Genomic DNA, 13,304 nt, shown 5'->3' on the forward strand with positions numbered 1-13,304 from the left:
ATAGAGCATAACATCATTTAATTACGTATGTATTAATATGAAAGATAAAAAAGTACAAATGCAGTAATGACCCCATTAAAATTTAACTTAATTTATTGCTGCATCACAGTATAATCTTGGTGACTTCTGCCTGTGATAGCCCTCGTTCCCCACCCAATATTCTGGCCATAATAAACTGTCTTGAGTGGATGTATTCTTTCTTTGCCTTTCAGCTTAGAAATGCTTCTGCTTATAGTTAACAGGGAACTGCATTTCCTCATTAGTTGATGTTATGCTCCTCTGGCAGTTTTTGCATCTCCTTCATAATGCTTTTTCAAAAATTGGCAGTTTGATCCTCCTTCTCAGGCTGATATGTGATTGACCATAGTGCATGAATAACATTGTTGAGATTCTGAAAATGGTCTGTGACACACCTTTTCTTATACTCAGTTTTGATGCTGGCTGCAAGCTGTTGCAAGAGTGACCACTCACACTGTCACTGAAACTGCTTATGGTTGGTTTGGGCAACAGTGGTTCATTTATTTGTACCATAATTACAGTGGCACCTTCAGCATTGTTCTCTTCACAGTTGCAGACAGTAATTACTGTTTCACTTACATTGGTATAGGTGAAGCATGAAGGACATCTGACAGTGGTATTTTTGCAAGTATTGCTCTAAAATCGGCAATAGAGCCCAGAACTCTTGGCCTGCCAGAATGTGCTTTTAATTTGGTGATGATGCATTTCCATTAACACCATATTTAATGAAGCCTTTTTCTAAGCATAAAAGCACTCAGTCTTCAGGTCACAAGTGACCCATCGAGACCATCCGATTGCCGTGTAATCCTCATCTGAGAATACGGATAGAAGGGGCATGTGGTCAGCACATGGTTTTCTTTGAGTGGACCACTACTATTAGGTTGAGTAGCTCCTCAACTGGCATCATGAGGCAGAGTGCACCCCAAAATATGGCTACAGTGCATGGCGGCCCGGATGGTCATCCATCCAAGTGCCAGCAGCACTTAACTTCGGTGATCTGACGGGAACCTGTGTATCCAATGGGGCAAGGCCATTGCCTTTTTTCTAAGCATGTTCCACTGAAAATGAAACAAAGAATACATAACTACAGATGTTCAAGATCTCACCTGTTGTGAAAAATCGTACCTGGAATTCTATTTTCTTAACTTTTTGTGTTCAAAAAACCAACACCACTTGGCACACAAATAGTAGGCAAGATAGTCAAAGCTAAGGTGCAATATGTATCTAGCAGAGAAAAACAACTTCCCAACAATATGTACAACCACAATTGATAGACTAGGAGAATGTGGATTGTGGAATTTACCAGCCAGGAACATGGAGAAGCATAAATGATGCAGGGATGATAGATGCAAAACTGTGAGCCAGCAGCAATAATTATTTGATGCAGGCTGCATTAAGAAGAGAATCATTTGCAAATTACTTTCTTGCTGATGGATCTGTATTGTGGCAACATAAATGCTACGTTTAAAAATATGTACTATAAATTATGAATGTGAAGCACTGCTGTGACATTTTAAATAAATTAATATTGAAGATTCAGCTTGTCAGTTTTGTGTAGTCTTTCATCCTGTTAACAGTTTTCCTTAAAAAAGAATCTGCCAACTTGAACATGGAATTTTCGTCTTGTAAATGTGAGCTGTTCCACAGTTTCGCCAGCCTGTATATGTGTAATTCATTTATGTAAGTACTCCTGACTGAGTGTATTTGCTCTGCAGCTCAGATGTTGGCAGACCATCAATGTTCATCTCATGTAGGATGGCCTCAAATGCAGCAACATACTGCTGACAGTTTTTGTAGTCGACAAGCACCCATGTATAGACAGGTATTCAAAAACTGAACAATTTCTCCTGTTCACCATTTCATATTTCACATTGTTTACACTATTCTGAGACACCTAACCTCAAACTCACACAAATAGTCTCATCAAAGTTAGAACAAGCTAAAACTGTTTGGATTCACCAATGAGTTGCGCAAATATGCACTGTGAACAGTAGCAAATTTGCTTGCAAGCTAGTGTCTTTGTGCAAACTAGGTGTAAAGGCTTTGCTCAAGTCACTTTTTGTGATACAAGCAAAGCATTTGACTGTGTAGGGGAGGGTTAGTCATGGCTTGCTAAATCCCCCCGCAAACCTAATGTGTGGCTAGAGGCTTGGCCTGTCTCAGCTTCGCTCAGTGCTTCTTGGAAGTACTCAGTACAGCATGATATTTCGTTTAGTATTGTGGTACAGTATTTTTTTCATTCAGCATGGCATTCTTCAATTCAGCAGAATCATGGTGTTTCAGTACTGTTTACCCTCTGCTGTTTCATAGTAATATAAAGGAAGTTCACAGGTCTGATGGCTGTTTGCACAAAAAGAGGCAGTCAAGCAGTCTACCATCACAAGCCTCTAAAAATTAATGGGAATGACAGACAAGAAGGATGAGAATTCTCATTATCTATTTTACATTCACATAATCAATGGGTACCACAAATCTGCTATGGGAAGACATTATATTACATCACCACACAGAAAGAATTATAAGATTTAGTGGTCAATGAAGTAACAAGAAATTATGATGACCAGTAGATGGGATTTATTGTTCTGTACATCAACAAGCACATTGTGCTAAATTTATAGGCATGGATCATGTGATGGAACTGGCGGTACTAATAAAAAAATTTTAGTAGTTGCATACATTTTTACACTGTCAGTTACATCAGTTTTCAGTGAAACTGAACAAAGAGTATGGAGACTTAACATATTACTGAAAATACACTGGTTAAGTCAAGGGGCATGCCTGGAATGATTTTTCAGTTTTAAACCCACTATTGTTGAATTTATGAAGAAAAAAGGAAAGCAGAAATGAAAATTAGAGTACGTGGAATGGATTTCAGGCCTTGCATTTTAAGTGGAATTGACTGCACACTGCCCATAGTAAGACTTTGCCAGATAGAAACAATTTATTTCTGATGTAACGATTCAGGCTTTCTCGGCGAGATCTTGACATGTGGAATAATCGGGTCTACTGCCGGATGTTTGTGTCGCTTTGGCACAATATTTCGGCCATGTAACTTGTTGTCTAGGATGGCGACCAGTCAGGCGCGGACATCTGAGGGAGCACCGGGGAAGAGACAACACCTTACAAGCAGCGCCAGGTGGGTGCGGACGGCAAACAGAGTGCCCAGTGCCTTCTGGGCATAAATACTGGACAATATCTTCCAATACAGCAGTCTCAGGTAGCACCTGGAGAAGGCAACGAGTTACGTGGCCGAAATATTGTTCCAGAGCGACACAAACATCTGGCAGTAGACCCGATTATTCCACATGTCAATTTATTTCTGATTTGATGGGGATGCACTTAAAAAGGAAACTGCCTGACAAAAAACACCGTTCATTTCTGTAAGCTCACTGACATTAAAGAAAATATGAGTTTTGAAGAATTTATTGTGGTCTTGAAAGAATTATAAGGATAATCTCCTAAATGTTTTGAGGATCCTGCCAATCTTACACTTGTATTCCAACTGTTTTGGAAACCATTTGCCATTTCAGTTGAAAGTGCAGCTGTGCATGTCAGATAGAATGGATTGAACAGCAATGTAATTCCCATTTAAGAAATGAATTGTTTTACATTAAAATTGTGCAGGATCTACATTGCTTTTCTCAGGAAGAGTAATGTGGTTGCAATGTGATAAAATATTTTGATCGACATATGTATGTGCCATAGTTTATAAAACTAAATAAGTCATGATTAGGTGGCAAACAGAGAGCAAAAATGTGTGAAACTGTCTGTCTATCAGTAAGCTGACGGTTTGTACCAGGTAAAAACTATTATTTTATCTTCAGCATGCCAAAAATAGCCAAATAATACTGACATTTGAACAATATTAGGAAAAGGATATATTGCTATGCACCATAAAGATGACCCACTGATTTACAGAGAGGCACAATGAAAAGACTATTAACATTGTAGCGTTCATCCAAAGCCTTCTTCAGCAAAGAAAACACACACACATTCACACAAGCAAGCACACCTCATGCGCATGTGACTGCTACCACCGGCAGCTCCAACCAGAGCTCCAGTCAGAGCTGCTAGTGGTAGCAGTCATGTGCATGGGTGTGCTTGTTTGTGTGAATATTGTGTGTTTACTTTGCTGAAGAAGGCTTTGGGTGAAAGCTACAATGCAAAACAGTCTTTTCATTGTGCCTGTCTGCAACTCAACTGGTCATCTTTATGGCAAGTAGCAATCTATACTTTTCCTAATACTGTTGATACTCTGTTGTTAGATACTGAATTTTTTTTTTCATTTGTGGCCTATGGTGTTGAGAAATATTATATACAAAACCAAACAAAGGAAAATCCAAGCTGGAATAATGACAATATTAAAATCTAGTCTGACCTCAGCAGCCAGAGACTGTGGTCATGCGTATGTGAGTTGCGTTTGTGCATTTGTGTGTGTGTGTGTGTGTGTGTGTGTGTGTGTGTGTGTGTGTGTGTGTGTGTTGTCTATTTTCAATGAAGGCCCTTATTGCTGAAAGCTTACTTATGGACAGTCTCTTTGTTGTGCCTACCTGCAGCTCAGCATCTTCACTATGTGGTAATTGCAGATCACCCTCTCCCCCCCCCCCCCCCCCCCACCACCACCACCACCACCACCACCGTGATATTGTGACAGTTATTCAGTTATTAGGATTTCTTCCTATCCCATTCACATATGAATTGGGGGAAGAATGATTATTTGAATGCCTCTGTGAGTGCAATAATTATTCTAATCTTTTCCTCATGATCCCTATGTGAGTGATACATAGGGGGTTGTAGTATATTCCTAGAGTAATCATTTAAAGCTGGCTCTTGAAACTTTGTTGATAGAAATTGTTAAGGTTTTTGTGGCCACTTGTTGACAAACTGCCTATTGGCTTCTGTCTCGGCCGAAGCACCCAAGACAGAAGCCAATAGGCAGTTTGTTGATAGACTTTCTCAGGATAGTTTAAATCTATCTTCAAGAGTACTCCGGTTCAGTTCCTTCAGTATCTCTGTGACATTCTACCATGGGTTAAACAAACCTGTGACCATTCATGCTGCCCTTCTCTATATAAGTTCAACACCCCCTGTTAGACACATTTGATATGGGTCCCAACATTCTAGAACTGGTTGCAAGAGTGATTTGTAAGCCATCTCCTACGGAGACTGATTGCACTTCACCAGTATTCTACCAATAAACCAAAGTCTGCTACCTGATTTACCCATGACTGAACCTATTTGATCATTCCATTTCATATCCCTACAAAGTGTTACACCCAGGTATTTGTATGAGTGGGCTGATTCCAATAGTGACATATTGATAAATGATACTACATTTTTTTCATTTTGTGAAGTGCAAAATTTTATATTTCTGAACATTTAGAGGAAGTTGACAATCTCTGCACCATGTCGAAATCCTACCAAGATATGAGTATACATTTATGCAACTTCTTTCAGATAGTACTTCATTACAGATAACTGCATCATCTGGAAAAAGCCTGATTTTAGTATTAATGTTGTCTGCAAGGTCATTAATATGCAATATGAATAGCAAGGGTCCCAACACTCTCCTCTGGAGCACACCTAAAGTTTCTTCTACATCTGCTGATAACTCTCCATCCATGATAATGTGCTGTGTCCCTACCAAAAAGTCCTCAGTCCAGTCACAAATTTTGCTCGATACCTCATATGATCATACTTTTGACAATAAGCATAGGTGCAGTATAGAGCCAAATGCTTTTTGGAAATCAAGAAATACTGCATCTACCTGTTTCCCTTGATCCAAAGCTGTCACACTCAGAAAGCATGGTTTGGTGGTGGGGCAAGTCTGCAGCCAGGCAAGAGAGCTATATCACTTATGCCAGCATGTATGTGTCCCTGGGGTAGTTCATACGCCATGTAAACTGCCATGAGTCATTTGTTTATTACGGTGACTTAAGGATTTCATACTTGAAATAGCTGGTTTTCATTTTACCAACACGTAACATCATATGGTATTATTTTATCAGGAAACTCTAGCTGTGTGCATGACATCTTAATACTGCAGCAGAAAGCTATTAGGGTAGTTAATATTTTTTCACATAAGGCACATTGTAAACATTTGTTTTGAGGACAGAAAATTATGACTGTAATAAACTTATACATACAAATATTTATACAAAGAAGAAGTTGCCAGAATCAAAACAGAGAGAAAATATACATTGTTATAACATGAAGCAGTAAATTCATTTATACTGCATACCACACGCTATCAAAAGCTGTAATACAATACTATAACATTCATAACTACCCTGTGGCTTCTGTTAGATTACCAAGTGTATTGCACAATATGTGAGACAGTGCCTATTGCTGTAATGGCCTAATGATAATAAATTTATTATTATTATTATTATTATTATATTTTCAGGATAAATTTCAGTCATCAGTTGCAAATAAATTTTATTATACTTTATCAGTGTCAACAAATTGTCATCTTCAGAAGCCTCCAAAATTGGGGTATTATAAATCTTTAGACCTTGGTTTTACATTTATGTAAGTATATTATACATTTAGGTGAAGTATATTACAGAAATATACTTCTATGAAGAAGATATTGAATGCCTGCTAAAGTAAGTAAGTTTCTGTAATATACTTTTTATACTTCATGTAAATGTAAAGCCAGGATCTAAAGATTTATAAGTGTTATAACTTCAAGTTGAACAAATATATTTCAAGGACAACACAATACATGTAAGTCACGGATCAAGTAAACAAAGTTAAGACGTGTGTACACTTTAACAGTCAAATCAGAACTGAGTCCGAGTCTAGCGGCCACTGGCTGGTTGGCCGCTTAGGTGGCGCTGCTGCTGCATGGCTGGCAGACAGCACCGCATGTAGAGGACACGTGTAATTGTGCGGCAGCACTTTGAAAGACTGGCGAGTCACAACACTTTTCCCCCCTTTAAAGTTTTTGCACAGGTCTTGATGGAGGTGGCCTGTAGATTGCTAACATCCATAGGTGTTGTTTGACTGGCCGTAAAGTCTCGAATTGGAGGCTTCCCGTACGGTCGGAAGTGTCCCCGATGATAATGGGTCGAGATGACAGGAGATGTGGGGGTTGAATCTGCTGGGGCCCTGTGCACCAATCTGCCCGATGCGGCAAGTCCAGTTGTTATAACAGGAGACATGGGCGATGTGTCCACGTCCGTAGGAGAAGGACGCCGAATAGAGTTGCTCCGACAGATGATGGTCATCTGGTTCCTGCATGGCCATGTCTCCTGTTGGCATCAGTTCTTGTGCTGGCACTGATATGATGGTGAGAGGACTGCATAGTGTGTAATGAGAGATTCCAGGATCCCAAGTGTCAGGTAGAGCCGAAGGTGGTGTAGCGGCATCCGGAACAGGCTCTGCCGGCACATGAGGCCGAAGCTGGTCTGAATGATGCACTGCAACACCCATGTCCATCTGGATTTCATACAGGCATCGGCCACAGTGTCATAAGATGCAGTCAGGACTCCATTTTGACTGCCTGCCTTATCCCCATACCCATACAAGGTCGCCGGCAGTGAATCGGCCAAGCAAAGGCACCTAAGGCCGTGAGATGGAAGGCCACAGAAGATGAAGTAGCGTGTGGGGTTTCGGCCATGTAAGAGCTCAGCCGGGCTGTGGTCGTCCATGGGGGTGAAACGATAAGAAGCCAGAAATTGGAGAAGTGCATCTTCAGCAGCAGAAGAAGTCAGGAGTTTCCTCATCTGAGCCTTAAATGTGCAGACCAGTCGTTCAGCCTCACAGTTTGACTGTGGATGGAACAGAGTGACCATGACATGCATGACGCTGTGACAGGCACAAAAATCTGCAAAATCGGAAGAGGCAAATTGCGGACCATTATCAGCAACAAGAGTAGAGGGAAGGCCTTCCAATGAGAAAATGCGAGCTAGAGCATTGGTGGTTGCCGACGTGCAATGGACAATGAAAGGAAAGTTAGAGTAGGCATCAATAACGAGAAGCCAATAAGTACCTAAAAAAGGTCCTGCACAGGCAGCATGAATACGCTCCCAGGGCTTCTCAGGCGAAGGCCACAGTGACAAAGATGACTTCAGGGCAGTGGCCTGTGACGCACAAGGGCCACAGGCAGCAATCATGTGTGCGATTTCAGAGTCGATGCCGGGCCAGTACACATGACGGCGCGCCAGAGATTTTGTGCAAAAGATGCCCCAGTGCCGTTGGTGAAGGAAGCACGCAAAGACACAGGTACACAATACGCAGCGAAGCATTTTCGGTGGAAAGGAGGATAACACCATCCCTAGCCATGAGGCGGTAGCACAAAGCGTGGTAGTTCTGCAACAGATCAGAAGTCTTAGTGGACGGACGATCTGGCCAACCCTTCTGAATACAGCATAAAACCCGGGAGAGGGTAGGGTCAGAACCCGTAGCAGCCGCCAGCCGGTCCCCGGTGATGGGGAACCCGTTCACAACCCGGTGCTTGGCAACACCCAGGTGGAAACACAAAAGTTCGTCCCTATTGAATGCCAGATCAGGACCCATGGGAAGGCGAGACAGGGCATCAGCATTCGCATGTTGAGCAGTCAGCTGGAAATGAATCTCATAATTGAAATGAGACAAGTAAAGAGCCCAATGCTGAAGGCTGTGTGCAGCCTTGTCGGGAAGTGACGTTGATGGATGAAACAAGGAAACAAGTGGTTTGTGATCCATAACAAGATGAAATTTGGATACATAGAGATAAACACCAAACTTATGAAGAGCATAAATAATGGCCAAAGCTTCTTTTTCAATTTGAGAATACTTTTGTTGGGCATCCGTGAGCGTTTTGGAGGCATAAGCAATGGGTTGTTCAGAACCATCAGAAAAACGATGTGCAAGGACTGCACCAATCCCGTATTGAGAGGCGTCCGTGGCAAGAACAAAATGTTGGCCAGGTTGACAAGTAGCCAGGCACATGGCCTGTTTCAGCATAGTCTTCAGATTCTGGACCAGTGAAAAGGCATGTTTTTATGCAACAGGCGATGCAACGGCTGAGCCACTGAAGCAGCAGACGGTAAAAACCTGTGATAGTGAGCTATTTTCCCCAAGAAGGCCTGCAGTTCCTTAATAGATGTAGGGTGAGGAAGGGCATCGATCGCAGTGACAGTTTGCTGAATTGGACGAATACCATCCCGATAGAGTTGAAACCCCAAGTACATGATAGATGCCTGAAAAAAATTATTATTTCTCAAGATTACACTTAAGACCAGCAGTCTGTAAAACATGAAAAAGTGTGCGGAGATTCTGAAGATGTTCTTCAGTGGTGGAGCCAGTGACAACAATGTCGTCCATGCAATTTATACACCCAGGGGCAGTGAGCAATAATTGTTCCAAGAATCGCTGAAAGAGAGCAGGAGCGCTGACAAACCCGAATGGCAATCGTTGGTATTGATAGATGCCGAAAAGCATGTTAAGGACCAGAAACTGCCAAGAAGCAGTATCGAGAGGAAGTTGATGATAAGCTTCTGACAGGTCAAGTTTAGAAAAATACTGGCCTCCAGCAAGTTTAGTGAACAATTCTTCAGGTCGAGGCATAGGGTAAGTATCAATGAGGCATTGAGCATTTACAGTGGCTTTGAAATCGCCACAGAGATGAATATCACCATTGGACTTAGCAATCTACAATGACAGGAGAGGACCACTCACTGGAAGTGACAGGAAGCAAGACCCCTGAATCAGTGAGATGATCCAGCTCCCGTTTGACCCGATCACAAAGGGCCACAGGAATGGGCTGAGCCTGAAAAAACTTAGGCCGAGCAGTGGGTTTGTGCATGATATGAGCTTCAAAGTCGTTTGCACGGCCTAACCCAGGAGAAAAAAAGGGATGAAAATATCATCGACAAGAAATCCAATTGAGCATAAGGAATAGCATCAGAGACGATATTGACAGAGTCATATATGGAGAACCCAAAAACGCGAAAGACATCGAAACCAAAAAGATTCTCCACATTACTACGATCGACCACAAATATGGGAACAGTGTGAATGACAGATTTGTAAGATACCTCAGCATCAAATTGTCCCAAGAGAGAAATCTGTTGTTTATTGTAAGTCTGTAATTGCCTAGTGACAGGTGACAGGATTGGAGAACCCAACTGAAGATACGTCTGAGAATTGATGATAGTGGCAGCAGAACCAGTATCCACCTGCATGCGAACATCCCAACCAAGTATTTGGACAATGAGGAATAACTTCCCTTAAAGGGAAGAAGTACAATTGACAGACAACACAGAAGCAGAATCAGCATCATGTTCATGAACATCAGGTATGTGGTCGGATTTGCAAACGGATGATACATGACCCATTCTTGTTGCATTTGTGAAAAAAGGCCCAACATTGGGGATAATCCTCTCGTGAATGTTTCGTAAAACACTGCGGACATGAAAGAAGTTGCCGTGGGGTTTGCTGCAGTTTCTTAGAGGTTTGTTTATGGTTAGGCCGAGGCTGCGCTTGGGAGTGTACTGCGGCCACGTTGGCTGGCGGGGACACGCCGCATGCTTCGTCAACAGTGCACAGAGGTTGTATGTCCCCAACATCACCCCATGCCTCTATTTGTGCTCCAGTGGTGCGAGAAATTTCAAAAGACTGAGCGATGGATAGGACTTCATCTAGAGTCAGATTTGCCAACTGAAGGGCATATTTCCTAACTTCTTTGTCGGGCGCCGACCGGATAATAGCATCCCTTACCATGGAATTGGCGTACAATTATTTGTGAATGTCAGTAACAAATTGACACTTTTGACTGAGGCTGTGAAGTTCTGCAGCCCAAGCACAATAGGATTGATTCAGTTGTTTTTGACAATGATAAAAGGCAACATGAGAGGCTACCACATGCATATGCTTTTGTAAATATACCGACATAAGTAAGCACATTTCAGCAAAGAACAAAGACGCAGGATCTTTCAAAGGAGCCAATTACAACAACAACCGATGAATTTGAGGTGAAATCCATGAAAGGAACAGAGACTTACATGTTTGGTCATCTGCAACATGAAATGCCAAGAAGTGCTGTCAAAGACGTTTTTTGTAATCAGATCAGTCTTCTGCCGTCTTGTCGTAAGAAGGAAAAGGAGGTAGAGACAATGACGAGAGACGCCCCGCATTGGATGCCGTGACGAAATCACGAATCGCATTGGTGAGAAGTGTTTGCTGTTCTATGAGACCTTGCAATAGTTGCTCTAAAGTATCCATGGAAACCTGTGGGTCAACGATGAAAAAGAAAATTTCACTACCTCATTGCCAATTGTTATAACTTCAAATTGAACAAATATATTTCAAGGACGACACAGTACATGTAAGTCACAGATCAAGTAAACAAAGTAAGACTTGTGTACACTTTAACAGTCAAATCAGAACTGAGTCCGAGTCTAGCGGCTGCTGGCTGGCTGGCTGCTTAGGTGGCGCTGCTGCTGCATGGCTGGCAGACAGAGCCACATGTAGAGGACACGCGTAAATGCGCGGCAGCACTTTGAAAGATCGGCGAGTCACAACAATAAGCTTCCTAATCTTGTAGCCTTCTGAAGATGGCAAATTAATTTGTTGAAACCATTAAAGCATAACAAAATCTATTTGCAAGTGATGATTGAAATTTATCCAAAAATATTTTTTTACAGTTTCTGAAAATTACAGCCTTGAATAAACTATTATATTTCTTATCTATTCAGGATTGTCAATGGATAAAGGGCAACTCAGTTTTTGTAGTGGGCATTAAAGTATTAAGCTTGTTCCAGAATGTTTTCACTTGGTGTGAGGACCGTCTTCCATTATTTCTAAATGACCAGTCATTGGAAGTGACCTCTTCTATATACTGTTCAGCAGATTTCCTTTGCATATATCTGGTACTGTAACAGAAGGATACAGATAACGTTAGTCCATGTTGTAGAAATAACTGACTATAATGATTTTTCTAGAAATAAAGGTAACACAATTCCAGTTCTTAAATTAAACGATTTTCCAGTTTTCTGATACCAGTGTCATGCATAATGCAGTGAAAGAAAGCATAAAGTGTAGAATATTTCATTGGTGGATAGCTACGATCACTGTTGCAGGCCATTCATTTCTATAGTGATGACCAATGTTTCAACTGCTATACTTTCTTTATTTATTCCTGTTTCACCTACTTATCATTTTAGGGAACTTATTTATTTCAATATAAAGGTTATTGTATCACTACTATTACATTTTAGGGGTCTATTTTTGTTACTATGCACTGCCCTTTTCATTTTCATTGCACATGCTTGGCTGTTTCATTATGTTACAATTCTAGAATATGTTTCAGTTCAGTTGTGATGACATTTTTAACAGTAGACACCAAGTGGATTCTCTTATTGTAATACATAGGACAATTGTTACCTTTTTTTAAAGATTATATTGATTTTATGAACCATTATTGTTAAAGGCCGAAACTTAAATATAGATTCTCTAATTTTCCAATATCACTATTTATCATACTGTTATGATTGCTAATGGACTCTGTATGTTTTGTGGCTGTATTGTGTATATTTGATCTATTACTGTAATTGTTTCACTAGATCCTCTCTCTTTGTGCACACAGAAATACTAATAGTGTAGTGGGGTGTATGCCTCCTTCTTCTAAGTGTGTGAATTAAAAAACAAATGCACAAGCAAGATTGTAGTATGTCATTTCATTCCAGGACAAGCTCAAGTTTCAGGTAGGGTACAGGTATGATATTTGGCAGAAATCATATTGTTGTTGTAGATAAGAATACAAGGATATATGTCACAAAACAGGCTCAAACAGTCACATCCATATCTTGTGTCAAATGTCTGATGTCTTTGTGGCAATTGCAGTGTGAAGGCCAGTTGTTATAAGATTCAACAGAGCATGTAACAAATGAGTCAAATGGACAGCCATTGAAATTTTACTTTCTCCAACCATTGTAATCAAAGGATTGTGTTTCTATGATTAGAGTTTGTTGAATCCATGTTAGCATGGATGACAGATCTCTAATCAGATGAAATCATTTTCCATGTTCCACTACACCTTCATTATTGGGTTCCTTGAGCAGAATCTTCAGAATGTAAAGTTTAGAAACTGTAAGTAAAATATCAGACATATCTGTTGTAAATTAGATAAACTTTAATACATGCAAATCAAAATCCACCATGAAAAGGGAAACTGGAAAGAGTGACTGAGCGGTAGTATCGTCAGAAAAATCAGAGCCATAATCACAGATGCTATACAGTAGGAGGAGCCTCATTATTCAAACAAATTTAAAACTTTGAGCTTTTCATTTTCAATGAAT

At 40.8% G+C, this 13,304-nt stretch overlaps 1 protein-coding gene across 1 annotated transcript in view; it reads right to left on the bottom strand.

Moving 5' to 3' along the window:
* Positions 1-11,431: 11,431 nt before the first annotated feature.
* The window catches only part of LOC126162844 (uncharacterized), a 95,367-nt gene continuing 93,494 nt past the window's right edge, over positions 11,432-13,304 (bottom strand). The window contains exon 11 of the mRNA XM_049919612.1: positions 11,432-11,879. Within this exon, the coding sequence (XP_049775569.1) occupies positions 11,708-11,879 (172 nt within the window). The 3' untranslated portion in view covers positions 11,432-11,707. The remainder of the gene's footprint in view (positions 11,880-13,304) is intronic.

This window comes from Schistocerca cancellata, chromosome 1, assembly GCF_023864275.1.
Source record: "Schistocerca cancellata isolate TAMUIC-IGC-003103 chromosome 1, iqSchCanc2.1, whole genome shotgun sequence".
Classification (NCBI taxonomy): domain Eukaryota; kingdom Metazoa; phylum Arthropoda; class Insecta; order Orthoptera; family Acrididae; genus Schistocerca; species Schistocerca cancellata.